Source organism: Tachypleus tridentatus, chromosome 9 (genome assembly GCF_004210375.1).
Source record: "Tachypleus tridentatus isolate NWPU-2018 chromosome 9, ASM421037v1, whole genome shotgun sequence".
NCBI classification, from domain to species: Eukaryota; Metazoa; Arthropoda; class Merostomata; order Xiphosura; family Limulidae; genus Tachypleus; species Tachypleus tridentatus.
Genome location: NC_134833.1, coordinates 78,338,132 through 78,359,539, shown reverse-complemented (window position 1 = coordinate 78,359,539; position 21,408 = coordinate 78,338,132). Strand labels below are relative to the sequence as shown.

Below are 21,408 nucleotides of genomic sequence, written 5' to 3'. Positions count from 1 at the left end.
TCTCAATGTGACTCTGATGATTTTACCGTTAGATAAGTAGTTTTTAAGGTACGATCTCTTTGCGAATGAGGTTTCTTTATAATCAGTCATACCTAGAATAAAATGATGTAGTCATATTATAAGTCGCTTTTTTAAAAAAAAAGAAACGAAAAAATGAATTCTTACATTTTTAGGATCCTTGTTCAGACATGCCTCAACGAAATCTTTAAACAGTTTACTGAAATTGCCTGTAAGCTGTGGTGGATTGTTCTTAGGGATAAGGAAGAGTGCTTTCATGGGGTGATGTTCAGAGTTTGGGGGTGCTCCTTTAGCTAGTTCAATTGCTGTGATACCTAAACTCCAAATGTCTGCCTGAAGAGCGAATTAGGAAATATTTTGTTATTTAAAGTATTTTTTTGCAAAGGTATTTTTAAAGCATATAATTAAAGATTTAACACTTTTATGCTCTTTTGAAAATTTGTTTTACGTAATATTCTCGACAGGAGTGAATTATATTTATGTTTGATACTTATTAACAAAGTTTTATTTATTTATTTGAACAACTATTAATATCACAAAAACGTGTGTATGAAAGTTCCAAAACAGAACTATCAGAAGAGAAATAAGAAGAAAAATTTCTAAATCGCTTCATGACGATCCACTTAATTAAGATAAAACGTTTTCCCCAGTTTACACAGATTTTTTATTTTGAAGGAGGCTTTAAAATATGTTGACTTCACTGTGAATTATACATGCCTATTGATCATTTACAAATCGAACTGATAACTTTTAAAACGTTGTTTCAATGTATCTTTATTACTAATTTAGAATGAATATATATATAAGTTCCATTGTTTACCACCATTAACCAAATGTTCCTCGGCGAGGCAGAGGGAAGCTTACGGATTTCAACATCCGGATTTCGATTCATCGAGATGAAAACATATAGATAATCCATTGTGCAACTTTTCGTTGCTAAAATGACATGATCAGTTTTACCAATTACGCTAGAAAGAATTACAATGTAATTTTCAGCAGTTTTAAATCCAAAGTCTATCCTATTTTATAATCTTTGCTAACAGGTAAGATTTTAATTAACTAAGATTGTGCTTATTTCTCTGTGATTTTTTTTCTTTTTCATGAATGAGCAAATATAGTAGACATTGCAGAAGAAGGAAAATAGAATGTATTATATTTTAAGGGTGTAGGTGCATCTCACAAAATAGAAATAGAAACAAAATTCAACCTTGCTATCATATGCAGATTGCTTGATGACTTCTGGAGCCATCCAAAATGGAGTTCCAACAAGCGACCTTCTTTTTAGTGTGTTAGTGAGCTGGCCTGCCACACCGAAGTCTGCTAGCTTCACGTCTCCCTCTTCAGATAGCAGGATGTTGGCAGCTAGGACAGCATTGTTTAGATTGAGTAATATTTTGTTAATATTAATCAAAAGGAAATACAGTTTGCATCAGTTTTTGTATCGGCATGTGTTCAACACATGACGTGGTTTCAATCACTTTTATTCTTTCCAAGTGAAGCATGATACTAATAGTGGAGAGCAATTTGTTAACGGCTTTTCATAGAAATATAATACTATTCTCTCGCTTTTTCTAACACACCACTACACATTTTTTTTTTACTTTATTCTGTACAAATCTCCCTTTTAACGGTCCTGTGAAAAATAAAACATTTTAAACAATAGATTATTAAAACTAAATTTTTAGTTAATACTGCTCTGTCAGGAGATAAACCGATGCTTCAAGGCATTTGTAACCGAAAAAATAAAGTATGAAAACTAATCACTATAATACAAAATCATTGTTTACAGCGAAAAGGGAAAATCTATTACTTACGCTGGTAAAACAGAAGTTAGCATTATTTACACTGGTAAAACGATATGTGGCAATATTGATACTGGTAGTGCATAAGATAGTTTTATAGACACTCGTAACATAAGGTATAGATAATGACGATAAAAATGGCAGTACTTACACTGGTAACACAAGAGATAGAATTATTCATTAAAATGGCACAGAAAATTGAACTACTTACTGGTAAATCAGAAGATACCATTACTTGAATTGGCAACACACAATATAACATTATGTACACTGGCAACACAGAATATAGTATTATTTACACTAGTAACTCGTACAAATGATTTTCACATTGGTAACAGTAAATAGTTTCAGATATTAAAGACTGTTTAGTTAAAATTTCATGATTTTTTTTTATAATAAGAGAGTTAAAAGCAGACAATTATTGGAAATTGTGTTGTAAGTTATGGATGTTGGGGCTACAAAAATATCTCTAGAACGCCTTAGTGAGAGATATAAGTAGTGGCGATCAGACGAGAGACAAGAAAGCGGGAAGAAAGCCAAAAATAAAGCCGAGTGAAAGAAAGTTTCAGCCAGAGAAAAGTTAGATAGCGTAAAGTTAAGCGTCGAAGGAGAACATAGCCTAACATTTCATATGTTAAAGTGAAATTAAGTTTTCTGACATTTTAGGAGAACAATATGTCTCGTAAAAGGATGTTTTAAAGCAAATAAACCTGCCTGCGTGGTCTTTGACAAAAACAGACGATTATTTTGGAAGCAAGCCTATATGAGAAAAGCAGACGTTGACTTGAAGTAGGTCTAAATACAAAAAAGTAAGCGAGTATCGGTAGTTCAGGATACAACTGTGGTAGCTAACGAGGTAGCATAAGTGAACTATACATTAATGATGTTGTGATAAAAGAAACAAAAAGAGGGTGAAGAAAAGGAACAAGTGAATTATACATTAATGGTGTTTAAGATAAAAATAAAGAAAAATAGTGCGGTTTTTCAACTGAATTCTAAAACAATTAAAATGAACTAAGTGGACTTTGGACAAGAAAAAGAGAACTGTATAATATTTAAGATGGAACTATAGTATACATACAGTAAATAATTTTTGTACATATGTTTAACTTGTTTCGAATATATATACTATTTTAATATCAAGTGGAATGCGTTCTGTTTGTTTTTTGCAGAATGTATTGCTAATAAGTCATAGACATATATTTTAGAATAATCCTTAGCCCAACACGTCCTTACATATATATATACATATACTTACAAATAGAAAAAAATTCTTTATGAGTCATTTAGAAAATGAATGAGAGAAATTGATTAATAAAATTAAATGCAACAGAAAGACTTAGTAATAATATTGTTTAATGGGATAATAAAACATTGGTAATACAGTATTATTAAGACCAATAAATAAGAATGTAAAAAATAAATAGTTAATCTTGGACATTAACAAGATGATAACACCGCTCTCAATACAAACATAATTTATAACAGTGTTATCGATAGTAACTTTGAGTATAACGTGTTAAAATTGGTAATAAGAATTTAAAATATTGTTGATTGTAGCAACCGAGACAAAAATAAACATCATAATAAATTATGGTATTGTTTTGTGCCAACATTTTGTGATGTATGCATAGAAAGAATACGATAAGAGGTAGTGTTGATTTATAGACATTTATTTAAATATTATGAACAAAACATTGAATATTGTATAGATTTTTAATTATCTAGCATTGGCATAATTAAAGTCTATGTATAAACAACAGATAATTTGTGGGGTTTTAACTTCAGGATTATATTTTTCAAATATAAGTGTTTATTAAAACTGCTGGAAAAATTAGGAATATGAAAAATCATATGAGTAATTCCTAAATCATGCATACATGTCATTTGTACTAATACTGTAGTAAGTGAAACTATTCAGCCTGGTATGTAAGTAACAAGTTTCTCATGTTGTAATCATTTGTTCATTATCTTTGTAGTTACCTTGTATCAGCCTCACAAGATGGCAAACTAATCGTGTGGGATGCGTTCACAACAAACAAGGTATGATGGAAGAAGTTCGGTGCATTTGCTTTGGTCCATTGTCATCAAATCTTAACAGCTATTTCTTTGCTTATTTCTTCTATAAATACAGATGTTTCGGTGGTATAAAATTCTACCCGTGTTAGTTTCAAAATTTTCTAATACAGCTTATAAATGTTTATGTGAGTGCATTTCTTGTAATATTTTGTATAATTAAAAATGAACTTTTCAACTTTAAGGTTTATTTGTTTAAAAGTACACCAGGAAGAAATTTTAAACTCGAAGTGTAAGTAAGAAAAACAAGTTAAAGTAATATATGGTGTAAGAGATTGTGTAAGAAAATAAAACGATATTAGGACTTAACATGAAATGTAGCTTTTTATTAAGCTCATACAGATGATGTTTATTTTTTGAGATAATAATTACGCGAGAAAAATATTTACAGACTGATACTTCACATACATTTTGATGTTTATTTGAACCAAAGATATCAAGGACTTTTAACTGTCTTCATAAAAGTATTCTAGCTGGTGAAGAACACATGCTAAGTTCGATTAAATACTCCGTTAAATCTATTCGAAAGTATGTGGCATACTTTCAAGTGATATCGCTTAATCAAGTGCATAATAATGTACTAAATTAATTACACATATGAAAAATGTGACTTCGCATACAATATCAATTTTTTTTTTTATAATGGCAGTATAGGAAAAACTGAATAAAGTATTTCAGTATAGTACGAAACACTCAGTATTTTAATACTAAATAACATCTTGAATATTTGATCCCTACTTGTATTGGAAGACCAGTCTCGGTCATATATTATTTATGTCGTCTGTTAAAATTTCTAGAGCGCCTGACTGTTATTCCACGGATCATGGTTTGCGTCTTGTCGCTTTAAAATCGCATTCAGAAAGTTGGTGCCGTGAATGCGTTATACGTGTGACAGTCAGCTTCCACTATTTGATTAAAGCATCCCATGAATTATTTATGGGTTAGTTTACTTCTGTCCAGTCTATTGATTCAAAATTACGAACTCTTGAAGCCTATAGCTGATCTGTACGCAAATATCCGAAACAAACAAAAATATCCTTCAACTTTTTACATTGTAATCCATTCAAACATCTTTAAGTAATTAATTAAAAGTTACAAGTTTTTACATTGTACTCAATTCAAATGTTCTATGAATAATTAATTAAAAGTGTTTTTATTAAACGCCAAAACAGAGTAAAACAACACTGAAATTGTACTGGAACGATTTTTTTTTCACGTTTTTAAATAGAACTAATGAAAGAGATCGAACACAATGATTATCATATATTTTCTAAACATTAAAAAAATATTCAGTCTCTTGTATTCGACTGAAAAAGGTGTTTGACAATTGCTTTATTGAAATAGAATCATTTATTTCTAATGAGACAGCGATATACTTATTACCATTTTTGAGACCTCATATTACCAGTAGGATGATAATAAGCCGCTCCAGGTTTAGAGACACTTAAGACATATTTTTGATCTAGTCTGATAACAAATTTTTAATTGTCAAATGCTAGTTGCCATTCTTACAAATTTTAACAAGTTATCTTTCGTTTAGCTATGTGGTTTTAGAAAAGCTTGAAAATACGGCTTTAGTTTTACTTTTGTAGACGTAAATCTGTCTGGATTATTTTGTTTACAAATATTACTATAGCTTGGACCACTATGTTGTTGAGTTACTTCCGATGACACATTATTTAAAATTTATTCATTACCTCTTGTGTGCAACTGTTACTTGATCATGGAGTAGCTAGCATTTTCACTGATGGCATTACGCTTTCTCTTGCTTTACCTATACGGTTTATTTCTACAGATACCTCTTTCTTTAAAATGTTAAAATTCCATGCTTTGCATGCTTCTATAATTGCGGAATAATTCAAAGTCAGAAAGATAATAGCATAATTATCAATAAAGGGTCAGTTTTAACCATCCTCTGCATTTGTAAATCACCTTCAAGTGGATTGCAACATAAAGTCACTGCTTTTAACCTGGTTAGTCATAGCCAATGGGAATAGTTTGGGGTAAGATGGCTGAACATTCATACTGCTATCATAGATCAAGAACATACCCTGCATTAAGATTATGATGGAAACGCTAGTAAATAAGGTTCTTAATTTGAAATTTAAAGACTTCTTTATAAACAGCATGACGTTATAAAACATTCATAAATCCCTTAATTAATTTTAAATAACTGTTATCCTACCTTTGATGTCTCTGTGAAGTTTATGTTCAGAATGCAGATAGTCTAACCCTTTCAATACTTCCCTTAAGATTATACATATATGTTCCTCATCAAAATCACCTGCCTTCATGAGGTCATGAGCAGAACCACCTCCGAGAAATTCCATAGCAATCCATAATTTGGTATCCTAGAACACAACGAGCATAGTAAATTATATTCTATCTTTTGTTAGATAAAAGTTTTAAGCACACATACAGATTTACTGTATTTCAAGGGTATTTTACAGTTTTTATCCTTTCTCATTTAATCTTTAATGTTTTAAACAAATTAAAACTACCTTCCTCTTTCGTCACGCTGTGCTTTCGCAAGATCATATACTCAGAATTTTATTTGGACTTTATATGTTTTTCTTTCGTCGTGTGTAATAGTAAATGATGTATTACTTATCGAATTACATGAAGAAAGAATATCTCTCTTTGCTGATGATATCAAACAGAAGTCATTACTTGATTTTATAATTGTAAACAGTATGTTAAATCCATCGAGAAATGTTAGGAAATTATACTACTTATGCAATTAGCATAAGATACATTAACCAATCTTAACCAAATAAATTTAATTTTATATTAATTTTAATGAGACAGTATTACACATATTAAAATAAATATTTCATGTACTGATCACATAAATCAAACATGTTTCTTTTATACGCAGTTTTAAATATCTTAACATTACTTACATGAACTTTTTAAATGTATAAAGTGTATCGATGGTGGAATGTGAAAGTGCATATTTTAGAAAAAAAAATATTGTTTTACTAGCTGAGAATATCATAATTACATGGGTCAGATATGCAATACAAATCAAAATCTCAAAGAAACAGCAAAAAACAAAATTTTATAAGTACCTTACATATACATTTGAGTATTAAACAAATCACCTGCAGAGTAACAAGTTACCAGGGCATTTGAAAAAGTCGGTCAATTCACAAAATTCACAAATCTGTCAATCTAACTATCTGATTGATTGACTAACGTTGCTGGAAAGGCATAGCTCTCTCCTCCCTTCACCATAAACATATCTAACTTCATACGACGGAATTATGTTATCTTGGCTAAACGCGTTTTACTTGTAATGAAAAGCATTTTGTAACATTATTAAAGAGCTAAGAATACACTGTTAGCCATATTCTATGATAAAAAACACGTTCCGTGAGTTTTCAAATAACAACATGCTCTCGAGTGCACGATTGCTTATGCACTATGTGATCAAGTTGCAGCTGTATAAGCTAGAAGAAAAAATTGTGGACTACATAGATTCTCTAGATCTAAGTTCTAACTAAAATTTTATGTTGACAGCCTTAAAACTCTTTGTCTCAGCAATGAGAGCACTATTGCAAGAATAGAGATAAAAAAAAAGCCAAAGAAAAGGTTGCCGCCCTGGCGAGATGGAAGAAAAACTATTTTAAAATTACACTAACGATATCAGCAAAAGTCAGGAAATGTTTAGAGATAGCTTTAAGAAAAGCACGAGAAGGACAGTCCTGGAACGTGGCCACTCTTTACACTCAGTACCAAAAACAAAACAAAAAGCACACACATAAATTGAGAGAAGTGTAAACATTTTTTAACTAAAACTTGAGAAAAAGGAATGGGAACACCAAAAGTAAGGAAACAAGGTAAAAATGGACGAGATAACATTGAAACACTTGGTGGTTTTTGGTATGGTGCAATCTCAAAGTGAGTGTGGTCAACGTTTCACCCATTCCTACTTGGTGTTTTACTTTAAACTTTGATCCAATTAGAGACTTAAATTGAGTTTTATCAGTTGCTAATTCTATCTAAATATTCAAGAAATTTTAAAATTTTTAGAATTTAGCAGTTGGTTCTATTCTTTAGGCCCACTCCTTATCATTCAGATATCTATAATGTCTCCTATAAGAAAAGCATGACTGTTGGAGTTTTTCGTTTTACTTCCGACATCAAACATCCTCTCATGATGTCATACATATCGTCAGGGTCATGTAAGTTTACTACCTATTTGTATCTATATTTTGTTGCTGAAACATTTTCAAACAGAGAAATTGAGCTATATACAACTTTTATTTAGTTTGAAGAATCACCAATTTACATAAAAAAAACACACTTTCATGCATGTGTTGATCTTCCGACTATAGCAAAGCTACTTTTTCTGAATGTTATGCATAAACAGATGACAGTTCTGAAAAAAAAAAAAACACTTCAAAATTTTCCGATTCGGACGCCGATGACCTTTATGGCCTGGAAAAGTCTTTAAGTCCAAAAGTGGAAATGCCATCGACGTAATTGTTAATATTTATCCTGTTTAGAGTTGACATAGCATGACGGACCTGGCATGGCTAGGTTGTTAAGGTACTTGACTCGTAATCCGAGAGCCGCGGGTTCGAATTCTAGCCACACCAAACATGCTCGCCCTTTCAGCCTCGGGGGCTTTATAATGTTACGGTTAATCCCACTTTTTGTTGGTAAAAGAATAACTCAAGAGTTGGCGGTGGGTGGTGATGACTATCTGCCTTCTCTCTAGTCTTACACTGTTAAATTAGGGACGGCTAGCTCAGGTAGCCCTCGTGTAGCTTTGTGCGAAATTAAAAAAAAACAAACCAAACCATAGCAGGGCGACTGCTTTTAATAACACATGCCATCAAATTTTTTTATTCATGATGTGAGTGGCCCCTATAATAGCACTTAACAGACACGTTTTTACAAAATCCTTGCTACCGGCATAGGAATTAACCAGTTATTTGTAATTCGTGATTAGTATATACTCAAGAGTACCGTTTTACGTCCGTGAAAAAATTATCCTGTCTGAAGAGCACAAAAAGTAGACCTTTGTTGGCAAAGATAAAGAACACAAATTATAAAATATTTCCTACTGTTATTAAAAGAACTACAGATTTAACAATAGAACAGAAACACTGTAAATGTAGATCAAACGTTAATAAAATAATCACATAAATACTGCATTTTTCATTTTATTATTATAACAATACCACAACATAACTAGTTACAGTATACTAGTTTAAGAACAATAAACAAAACACAGAACTTCCAATGCCGAGATAACAATCACAGAAACAGTTTAGAATTGTTTCCAATGTTGAGATTAAAACCACAGAGACAACACAGAACAGATTCTAATGCAAAGATAAGAATCATAGAAACGGTTCAGAACTGGTTCCAATTTTGACATAAAAATCATAGAAACAGTTAAAAATTGTTTCCAATGCTGAGATAATAGCACAGAACTGGTTTCAGTGCAGAGATAAGAACTATAGAAATAATTGAATCTAGCTCTATTGCTGAGATTAGAAACAGAAACAGTTTAGAACTTGCTGCAGTGCTGAGGTAAAGAACAATAAAAACAGTTCAGAAGTAATTCCTGCACTGAACTAAATTGGTTCTAAAATTATGACAAGTATCAAAGCTCAATTTATAGGACTGATCTTAAAAAAGTTATGATGGCCATCATAGATGCATCGAAACATACATAAAAATATTACCTTGATATAGGATCCATAATACTTCGTTACGAAGGCACTATCACATTGAGATAGTACTGTAATCTCTTGCTGAATGTCTTCAATGTCATCATCCGCTTCTTCCAGATCAATGATTTTGAGGGCCAATACTTGTTGGGTCTTTTTATCTACTCCCTTGAACACTTTTCCAAAGTTTCCTTTTCCAATTTGTTCAAGTTTTGTAAACACGTTTCCTGGATCCAAATCCTGAGACAAAAAGTAAGCAACATGAGTTTTCAATCGTAAGAAGCGGTCACTTACAAAGGTCGGATTGAATTTGATTAATAAATTATTGCTCACTTAATAAGATAATGTATGAATTACTTATTTCATTTTTTTCATGCTTATTTGAGATTTAATATCAACTACATTATAAGGCTTTCTATATCTTGTACACAAATAAACAAATATAAAGTTAGGGCAAACTTCCTCAATGAAATTAACTTTTTTTCCTGTGTGACGGTTCACGGTCGAATCGTAAATTTTTATTCGACTATGTTTCAAAAGAGAAATAGGCACCGCAAAAGCAACAATATAACATGTATAGTTTCACTCACAGTAAAATACTATAATTTAATAAATTAATTTATACTAGTTGTAACAGCACTACCGCAGATTTCAGAATAATATTGTAAAATAGACAGGTAAAGGATATTGCTTAATTTATATAACTAGGAATACATAAGCAGACAAAGCTAATAATTACGGGGAATATCGTACCACATTGACATAAAGGTTATAATAATAACAAACCTCTTTAATATAAGTAAGTCACATCTGTGAAATACACATGTGGATAGGTTTGTTTTCAGACTCTTCCAGGAGTAATTCTCATCTAGCAAAACTCCACAATAATATTCAAATCAAACTATTACAACTGGTAACGAATACCTTCTACCATTCTTGTAACTTGTGGTTAGAGTTTTCAAAAAAGCCATTAACTTTGGAACATTAAAAGGTTGCTGGTATGGTGTTTGTTATTTTCGTCCTGATAGGCATTTTATACGACACATGGCTAAACAGATAGGCCAGATACTCCAAGGCTTTGATACAGCCACCTCTAATTTTGAATTAGATATATATAGAGGGTAATCAATCAATAGACTCGCTGCTTACACGACCACTTTTAACGTAATGGTAATTTACTCTTATTGCTATAACTCTCCATAATGGTAAAGTGTGGATCATTTTTAGGGGTATATAAGGATGCGTAATAAGAGTTATGCTTGAATGAACACACTGAAAAAAATTTAGAGTCAGAAATAGCTGTCACGGTACCTCATGCAGTGTCTTAACTACATAGAAAGAGCTAGTATTTGGTACTGGTATAAGCTGGGATAAATCAATTTAAATGCACTTCACAAATAAACTTTGATAAAAAGAGTGCTTAACACAGTATATATTAAGTTTTGTTGTCATGTTAGGCTATAAACGCCTAGAGAATTGTCAGTAGGGCAGAAAATTCACATAAAAGTATTACAGGATGCTACAATTTGCTGCAGACTTGAAATGCTCTTCAAACTCTGTAAAGTTCATTCTAAATCGTGACACCGAGACAGGTAAATACGAAGATAGATAAAGAAGAGGCAGAACACCTAAACTCATTGATACTGATATTAAATATATTCGTTTATGCGGCCTTTGGGGTAGAAAGAAGACTACCACTGATTTCAAGCATGAGATAAACGCCCTTGTACCAAATGATAGAAAAGCGTACAGATCTATAGTAACAAGAAGACTGAACGTTAATTGAATATTTGGTTGTGTAGCAGTTTAAAAACCTTTTTTTTTTTATTAATCTACAAATATTGTCAAGAGCCAATAATTTCTCTGTTGAGGTGACAGGAAATATTTGCAAGATATATGGAATAATGGATTTGTGCAAGTACAAAGAGATATTGCCCTGTCATGGTATACCTCCATGGTTTGCGTATTATTGGTAAATAATTCTACTACCAGGAAGATAATAACCCAAAAGAAATTAATTAGCTAAGAAAGAGGCTGCTGAAATCATACAAATGATGCAGTGGCCTCCACAGAGCCTCAATCTGAACCTACGTGAGCAGATCTGGGAGTTGATAAATCAAAAACTTAAGTAATGAAAAGTTACTTTCGAAGAATCTTTGTGGAATCTTTGAATAAAATACCAAAGGACACTTTGATTAAATATGTTGCAACACCGCCTGAAAGACTGTATGCAGTTATCAAAGCAAAAGGAAGAAACAAAATATTAACTGTTTACTGAACTCAAACACTTCCACTGAGTGTCTGTTGTACTAAATATGAAGATTAACAAACTCTTGTTGTTTAACCTGTGATTTACCTTTCATTGTTCTTTGAAAGTAGCCTGAAAATTAATTTTTGACTTTGTCCTAACACTTTCGCATAGTACTTGATAGATAATAGGGCGATTGCAGAAGGAACGGGAGTCAGAAAAATTTATTTCTTATAAATAGTTAATTCGCTAACGAAAAACATAATATAACCCATAACAACTTTCCTGGGTAATTCCACAACAAAATCCTCAACGCAAAACGAGAAGTTCCAAAAAAAAAAGAAAACAAATCTCAGTTTCCTGTGCTGACTTGTAGAAAATGAGTTCAAGGGACTGAAATGCTGCGCAAATCTTTACATCGGCTTAGGAGACGACGAAGAAAATGATGTCAGTACAAAAGAACTCATGACAAACTACAGGTTATCTTGTCGGAATAGATTAACACTGTCGTTTCTTTTGTCTTACTGAAAATTCTGCTGCTGATGAAAAATGAGGACTTTCAATTGTATATGGATTAAAATGTAATTGAAATAAATCATGAAACGAAGAAGAAGAATTCGATTGGAAATAATTCTGATTGAATATGAAACTGCATGGGAAGTGGACTTGAAGTAAACACTGTGCGATTCTGTCTTAATGGAAGTAGAAATGGTGAATGTTCGTAATTCTAATTTTATTTTTGTTTAAACTGAATGCTCACTATAATAGTTCCTTGGGCTTTAATAAATAAATCAAGTTAATTTGTCGACATACAGTTTTGTGGCATAGTCAAAAATAAAATTGGAGGGTAAGCGCAAAAAATTGATGATGTGCTTATTGCAGCTAAGTAAGTAGCACTGGGCCCGATACAGTTCATTAATAATAGGAATTTTAAACAGACCATACATATTTATCATTTATTTGTCGTAGTACAATTTATTTTAAGTTTGCCTACGACCATTCATTGTGCTTACAACAAAGAGCATTTTTCATCTGGAATTAGTTCGTTATGCCTAACGTCACTTAACGAGACTACAATTTTAATAAAAACTTCAATAACACTACGCTTGACAACAAGCGATTCCTAATCACTCTACTTAGCTAAAGTGTATTACACAACTTTATACCTTAATTCCATTCTTATGATGTTTATAGCAGGAATTACTATACACTCTATAGGACATTAAATCTGTCATTAATGTTAAGCCTACATACTGAGTGATTTTACGATCTAGTACAGCGGTAAGTCTACGGATTTACAACGCTAAAACCAGGGGTTGGATTTCCCTCGGTGGGCTCAGCAGATAGCCCAATGTTAAAGAACAACAGTAAAACGCTTTTTCATTTACATTTCATTCATCAATTGGTAAAAATATGTAACTTGTTGAAAGGATCCAATTTATTTTATCTTCTCAGACATCGTTTCTTGTAGCTTGACTGCAAGGGTCCCCTGTTGGTACAGCGGTAAATCTACGGATTTACAACACTAAAATCAAGGGTTCGATTCTCCTCGGTTAACTCAACAGGTAGCCCGATGTGGCTTTGCTGTAAGAAACACACACACACACACACACCTATGATGAAACTTTTGATATGTTAAATCTCAAACTAAAATGACATTACAACATTTTTCAAACTTTGAGAATGTTTCTTCAATTTTAAAGCGTTACAAAGTAACAATCCAGCTCACTTTTATACGCCACCAGTTGCAGCCACGTTAGAATCATGTAAAATTCCCTTTTAAAGTTACCTTCCACATTCAAGTTACGAGACTTACTTTAAGAGCTGTGACATGGTTGAGAGTCGAGAGGAATTTGGTAACTCAAGAAATCAATAATTCTGTACCACGCTTTCATCTTTAAAATTGTTACCATTGATTCATAAATAAAGAAGCAAATATGAAAGAAAACGTAATTCAAGATAAAAGTAAATGAAATCAAGAACTTTTTCAAGCAGGTGTAACAATAGTTAGTGCTTGAGAAAAAAAAAATACTCAAGTTTCTGTCTGTTCCTACTGTTGTTTGTTTTTAGAATTTTCTAACAATGCTACACAAGGGTTATCTGAACATCGCCATTACAAAATTTTGAACTGACAGATTAGAGACAAGGCTAATCTTGTTTTGACTGTAAAGTTTAATTTGGTCGTTACTCTCTCAGTGCACCCATAAATCCTTGTAGGAAGGGAATGTGAACCATGAGCCTTTGAGTTTAGAGACCTTACACGCTTGACATTTAGCTATACGAGGGCTGTTCAAAAAATACGCGGACTGTTTGAATTGCGCGGCTCCAGTTGGTTGCAGGGGAATCCACTTGGTGTCGCTAGGTTTGCACATATCAGCTGATTACGACGCCATTTCCCGATTGCAGATATCTTCATTTGTGTATTAGCTACGCGGTTTTAAGTGAAGTGCGATTTTTTCGTTTGGTGGATTTCAGAATGAATGACCTGAAGGAGCAACGACTTGCTGTGAAATTTTGTGTTAAACTTGGAAAATTTGCGACTAAAACTTTTGCTATGCTTAACACGACTTACGGTGATGTTGCTATGAAGCGTACGGCATGTTTCAAGTGGCATGAATGTTTTAAGGGTGGTCGACAGTCCATTGAAGATGATGAACGTCCTGGACGTCCTTCCACGTCAACTGACGACCCACACGTCGACAAAATCAACACCCTGGTGCGGGCAAATCAACGTCTGACTGTCAGGGAGCTTGCTGAAGAGTGTGGGATATCAGTTGGATCTTGTTACGAGATTTTGACCGAAAAATTGAAGATGCACCGCGTTGCTGCGAAATTCGGCCCTCAGAACTCGTGAGTTTTTGGCCAAACACTCGATCACTGTTCTTCCCCACCCCCCTACTCACCTGACCTTGCTCCTTGCGATCTTTTCTTGCGAAAACCCCAAACTCAAAAGACCCTTGAAAGGAAGAAGATTTGAGACGATTCCCGAGATTAAGGCAAATGCGACGAAGGAGCTGGAGGACATTACAAAAGAAGCGTACCAGGACTTTTTCAACAAGTGGAAACACCGTTGGGATATGTGTGTGCGTTGGGGAGGAGAGTACTTTGAAGGGGTCCCAGACCTGTAACTTCTAAATAAAGTACATTTTGTTTTATGACGTCAGTCCGCGTATTTTTTTAACATACCTCGTATCAAACCTCGTAAATTGCTGTCCAACTTTTATTTATTTTTAAAGGTTGTCTTTGAAGGTATGATATGTTTTAACATATAATTAATGAAACTTTATTAAAATTGATTCAATTTTGTGAAGTTGTCTTTTAAAAATACCTGATGAATTACCGATAATTAGCTTTAATTATGTCGTGTAGCCACGATATTGAACTGGAAATGTTTTTTGCTGCCGACTGATGTTTTAGCTCTTCCTTGTCATAATAGCGTAACGTTTTTTTTCTAACCAATTATAGCTCTTAACAATCATGAAAACTCGATATAAGTGCAAATAACGATAATCATGACATAATTTGATATATTTGTATTAATATCTTTTAAAGTAGAGTTATACGTTGGTATGTCTTGTGATATAGGAGATCAAGACACAAGTTTATGAAAAATATCATGGTTATTTATCAAACTCTTCTAATTTTAAGCTGGGTTTTTGTGAATTAGGTTAAGAAGTTAGTGAAAATAACCGAACACTTCTGTTAACTTGTGTAATATAAATTTGTGGTATGCAAGCATACGACGTGTTTTATAACTCCTTATTTAACAGAACATTTTCATATCGGCAATGGTACGTGGTTGCAACATAAAACACTAGTCATAAAACCAGCTAAGTTATTTTTGCCCTAGTTACCTCTTGTCTTGGGTTATTCACAGCTGGTATTATGTGCGCTTTCTCTTGGAAAATAGGTAATACGTCTGTAAGGTGGAATTTACTAGGTAGAAGTGGTCAGCGATCTCATACACTATCAGATCAAGTGATACCCTGAAGAGAAAAGTTTCTCTTATTTCGTGATAGGAATGACAATAGTCACGTGACTAGTGTACAGGCCATGAGAAAAATAGTATTATTGTTTCGTGTATATAGTGCTGTTTTCTCAGTCTGCAACAGGTTATTGAAAAATTCTTAACAGATTCGTCATAGTTGTTATTCTTAATATAATTTTGTTGTGTGCACTTCCTGAGCACGTGCTGTATCTCTTGCACACGCATCTTTTCCCTCATTGTCTGTGTTTCTTGCATAGAAATTGTTTCATTTTGTTGCACATTGTGTCCAGTTTCTTTCATTCTTCAAACTCAGTCAAAATCGAAGAATTTAGGTTTATCCCATAAGACATATTCTGTTGAATCTCCTGCTATTGTGCTGATCTTACCCGATCATTCTTTTGAGGAATCATGAACCTGAGAATGTTACATTGCTGAGCTAAAACTCAAGTTTTATGCAAACCCTTTTGGTTCAATTACACCACATTTTCTGACGTTTCAGGTTCTGGAAGAAAACCCGAAATTATAATTAAGACTAATTCACATGCATGATCTAATTTGTTAAAAATATGAATTAATTTTGTGTAGCAGAAATGGTCAGGCCTGGTAGTTAGGAAAATCGACTCCGCAATTCGTGGGTCGTGAGTTTGAATCTCGCCATCGATCATGCTCGCCCTTTCAGCCGCGTTGGAATCCAACTTTTCGTTGGTAAAAACACCAGCCAAAAAGCTGGTGGTGGGCGATGTTGACTATCTGTCTTCCTTCCAGTCTGTTACTTCTAGAACAGGTACAGCTAGAACAGACAGCCCTTGAGTAGCTTTGTGCGAAATTCCGAAACAAAGACAGAAAAGAAAGAAATTATCAATTTGCACAAATTCATTTATTTAAAAAGCTTCTAGTTGATAGAAGACTGAAAGGATCACATCTACTGTAATATATGGTGTTTGATAAGGGAAATGAGTGTCACGTAAAGGTCTAAGTATGTAAGAGATAAAAGTGTAATTGAAGCTTGTCGACAAAAAACAATGCTGATAAAAATTGAAAAAATGTACGAGCATTTTATTTCCGCTCTAAAACTTAGCAATTAGAACAGTCTGAATTATGCGTAACAAAAAAGTGCATGTAGTGCAAGAAATGAGATCTTTATCACAAGTAGTAATAGAAATCTATTTATTTAAAATAATATTAGTTTTAGGGCTAAGCTACACAACGGGCTATCTGCGCTCTTTTCACCGTTGGGAATCGACTCTTGGCTTTTGTGTTGCAACTTACCGTTAACCAATTGGGAACTTTAAAGAAAGAAATTAGAATTAAAAAAACATAAAACTTTTGCACTGTCAAATTAAATCACTGGAAAAACTCAATGGTTCATATATTTTACTACAATATTCTTTGAATTTCATACCATCTAAAGGTATACAACATGGTTGTTTGCTATGATTGTAAACTTATACCGACTTAACTCAAGAAACATTGATTCTTTTATAATGATTAAATTCGTCGGTATTTGCTTAGTATGTAAACGCCATATTCTGCATGAATATTGTAATAATTGCATTATTTAGTTTCCGATTTTAAGTGAGAGATAAGTCGAGATTTCAAAATAGTTTGTAGCTTTTAGAAATACAGTTGCGTTTCAAGCGAGGGATGAGTTGGCACATTTTAATCAGTTACTTCCAGGAAAATTAACAGAATGCATAAAATTTATTTCAGGACCAAAGATGTTCCAGCTTTAATGAGTGTGTCTGTGGCACATACTCCTTCGATTCTCTCGGTCAAAAAATTTAATTTGTCTCCTACATATCTGAAATGTACCATAGCAGGAAGCAGTAACTTTAATTATCAGCTTCAAAGTGCAATATTATGGGACAGATTTAAAACGTATGGCCCACATTTTAACCTGAAAGATTCAGTTTGACTACTTCGTAATGAGAAAGTGTTTTATTTTTCGTCACACAGAGTAGCTGGTGTGAGAATTATTTCCCCTAAAAGCTGTAGTAGAAACAAAATTAAAATGTTATTTGTGTGTATGTGAACAAAATAATCGGTGAATTTATCACTGCTGACTGAAAAACACGTAACATTGTTCGAGGACACTTCAGTATTTGGTCACTCTGATGGGAAGTTTTTCAGCTAAAAATGAATCATATATCTATGCTTTGACTGAGTTTTTAAAATCTAACATTTGGTATTTCCAACAGCTTATGCGACACATGGACTGAATAACATAGGTTTAGGCAAAGCTGTTTCTAGTTTAGATCTAGACTAGGGGTTGTGCGTGTTTTTCTTATAGCAAAGTCACATCAGGCTATTTGCTGAGTTCAAGGCTAGAAGGAGGTAACAAATTAGTTACACGGCCACTGTTAAAGGAATAGCGGGATTAACTGTCACTTTTATAACGTCTCCACAGCTGAATGTGGGGATCTTGTTAATTGACATATTACAGATCAAACTTTAAACCTTCCAAATTACAAAGGGTCTGGGGCCATGAATCCTCAGATTTATAGCTGGAACATGTTAATTGCTGTGCTACTTTCAACCAAACCTTACAGGTATTTAAAAGATCTACGATAAATATTTCAGGCACAATGCACTAAAGTCTACAAACTTTAGGCCCACGATCGTACCAAATAGATCTTATTTGAAGTAATAAGTAAAATATTAGTACAATTCACTGTCAGTAAGGGTATGGAACAGTAGATGCAATCTGAAGAATGCATTAGCTCACAGGATATGTTTACATCCTGTGACGATATATTGAAATAAATTCACCATTTTGTTATGCATGTAAGCTGCGTTAATGGATGATAATATTACTATAAATTGAATTCTGCTCACGAACGAAATAGTGTCATGCAAACTGAAAAGTAAAGACAAAAAGTGTAATGTGTGTTTTTCGTCTCAAAATGTATCACATAGTCAAATCTTACACCAAATGTTGAACTTGACGCCTTTATTCAACTACATTTGGATAAATCACAAAAACAACAACGAATGGTGTAAGTATACTGTTTACTATACTAACTCACTAATTATAAGTTACATTTTTGAAACTCAGATTTAAATATGTTTGACATGTGTATGCGAGATACAATTTAATAAAACACTATAAAAACAATTTATAAAAGTCAAGAAGTTGGTTTGGAAATCTCTGGAAGTTGAAAATTATGAATTTATTTCATAATAAATTGTTTACAGATCTCTTCTATCTAATAGATAAATTACGTCTCATTTCACTTATGTCCCTGCTGGTTCAGCAAAAAGAGTGGTTTGTTTGGAATTTCGCGTAAAGATACAGAAGAGCTATCTGAGCTAGTATTCCATAACTAAGCAGTTAAAGACTAAAGGAGAGGCAGCTAATAATCACCACCCACCGCCAACTTTTGGGCTACTCATATACTAACGAGTAGTGGGGTTATAACGCCCCAAGTGCTGAAAGAACGGGCATGTTTGGTGGAACGGAGATTCGAACTCGTGACCCGCAGATTGTGAGGCAAGCGGCTTAACCATCTGGCCATATCAGGCCTCAACTTACGGAATTGCAACACTAAAGTCAGGGGTTTGATTTTTCGCAGTGGACAGAGAGCACTGTATATATTTTCGTTAAGAAAACAACATTTAACTTATTATTTAGACAATTTTGTTATAGCTTTGAAAATGAACAAACAAAAGATAGAGAATATGAATTTTGTTTGGTTACAAAGAAAAGAAAGTCATCTGTCCTGGTGACTCAAATAATTAAAGAAAGGAATGACATACGTGACTAGATTAGGCTTTCCGGTTGTAATGTCTTAATATTTTTATTTGTTTTAATGACGGGAAATTTCCACACGCGTTTAATTAACATATATTGAAAGTTGATTCATGTAAGTTGTTTAGTTCGAATAATGTTACAGAATATCCATGAGAACAAAAACTGTCAAACTGTCAAGAACAAAGCGCGACGATCAACAGATATTAAAATAACATTCTAACCTGAGGTGAAGCTCCTGGATTCCACATTTAAATACTGTTTCGTTCACGTTCCTGAAACTCATAAACATAGAACAATTCTGCAACGCGAAATTCGAAGTAACGATTCAATACGTTGAGGCTGATATGACGTCACGACACTTTGATGTAGGCGTGTTTCTGCGCACGTACGTAAAATATAAAAAAGTTTTGCCATTTCGAAAATTATCTATGTTGTGTATAAATAAATGACGGTTTCTAAGAGCAGTGTCATATCTGTCAGTTTTCACTATCTTATCCGTTTATAAATGTGTTTACTCTAAATAAGAACTCGAAAAATTCCAGATTTATATTTGTTGGTTAAATAAAGCTAAAACATGGACTTGTTTGACCACGTATATTATCATTAAAAGCTCTTAACGTAATTAGTTTGAGAACATCTTTAGTTTCGAACCTTTCTTCGTAAGTAAAGACAACGTTTCTGTAATAAAGATACTTCAAAAGTAAGTATTACCCATCATTCCCTACACAGATTTACATAAATCTTGTATCTTATTACTTATAGTGATTAGCACTTCTTAACCGTACCATAGGGGAGAGAAAGTTAACATTTAACACTGTCTTTAGGAGAAGATCCACTATTCTTCTCTTGATAAGCCAATAATTGTTGAAATAATGTTAATAGAAAGAACAATTATCAACACGAAAGATATCAACTTTTATGTTGAAAACCTCTGATGATATAAAAGTATAATAACATTTAATTTTTTTAACCATGCCGATTACATATATAAAAATCAACAGCAAAGTAGTTCATTGTGCTGATGATTTTTGTTGGAGGTGACACAGAAACATGTACTTTATCCTTTGAAATTCAAATGTAGTGACATAAATACACCCGTGTGAATAGTGACATCACATCACACAGGGTTAACTATATCCTATATTATAGTGTGGCCCATATTTCAACACATTTAATTCACATATGTCGAAAATATTTTTATATATTAACAACTTTGGATCGTAGAAAAAACTTCGCCTACATAGTAAATTTCTTTGAATACCAAAGTAATTTAGAACACAGAACTTTAGGGTAACATTCAATCATCATAAAACATCGCAATAAACATCTACAGCTTCAAGACAACTAGAATATCTAGCAGAACACGAAAACTCGTTCGCAGTAGTTCTTCGATTATTTCATTGTTTTCCCAAGCTTAATCGGCAAACTTAGCAATTTTCCTAAATAAACACGTCAATCAGGTGCTTTAATAAAAATGCCAAACTGTCCACTAGCAACAAACCCCTAGTTTCACGATACATTAAACTTCAAACACTAAGTACTGCAACAGGTATAAAAGTTTTTACTAGATTTTCTTAAAAAATTGAGAACCAAAACGTTCAATATATATATATATATAACTCAGTAATTATAAACCCTCGGTGTGGATTCTTGTACGTGGTGAGGGGATTTTCAAGGGAAGTTTCTGTTCTTTCATTTTGCCTGCTCTGATATCTAAATATCTACCCACATATTTGCCGTGCATGGTGACCCGTGAAGGGGAGGAGAGAATCCTGGTGGTTGAGGGGTCCAACTCTTACACACCACTTTGGCCTTGAATTCCTGTAGAAGGATGGCTG

At 33.1% G+C, this 21,408-nt stretch overlaps 1 protein-coding gene across 3 annotated transcripts in view; it reads right to left on the bottom strand.

The window, feature by feature from the left end:
* Positions 1-19,944, bottom strand: part of LOC143225557 (serine/threonine-protein kinase 26-like) — a 33,803-nt gene extending 13,859 nt beyond the window's left edge. For all 3 annotated transcript variants that reach the window (XM_076455225.1, XM_076455226.1, XM_076455227.1), the window contains exons 1-5: positions 19,792-19,944; positions 9,599-9,823; positions 6,082-6,247; positions 1,226-1,380; positions 166-351 (exon numbers count right to left, since the gene is read on the bottom strand). In XM_076455225.1, the coding sequence (XP_076311340.1) occupies positions 166-351; positions 1,226-1,380; positions 6,082-6,247; positions 9,599-9,823; positions 19,792-19,818 (759 nt within the window). In that variant the 5' untranslated portion in view covers positions 19,819-19,944. The remainder of the gene's footprint in view (positions 1-165; positions 352-1,225; positions 1,381-6,081; positions 6,248-9,598; positions 9,824-19,791) is intronic.
* Positions 19,945-21,408: the final 1,464 nt, after the last annotated feature.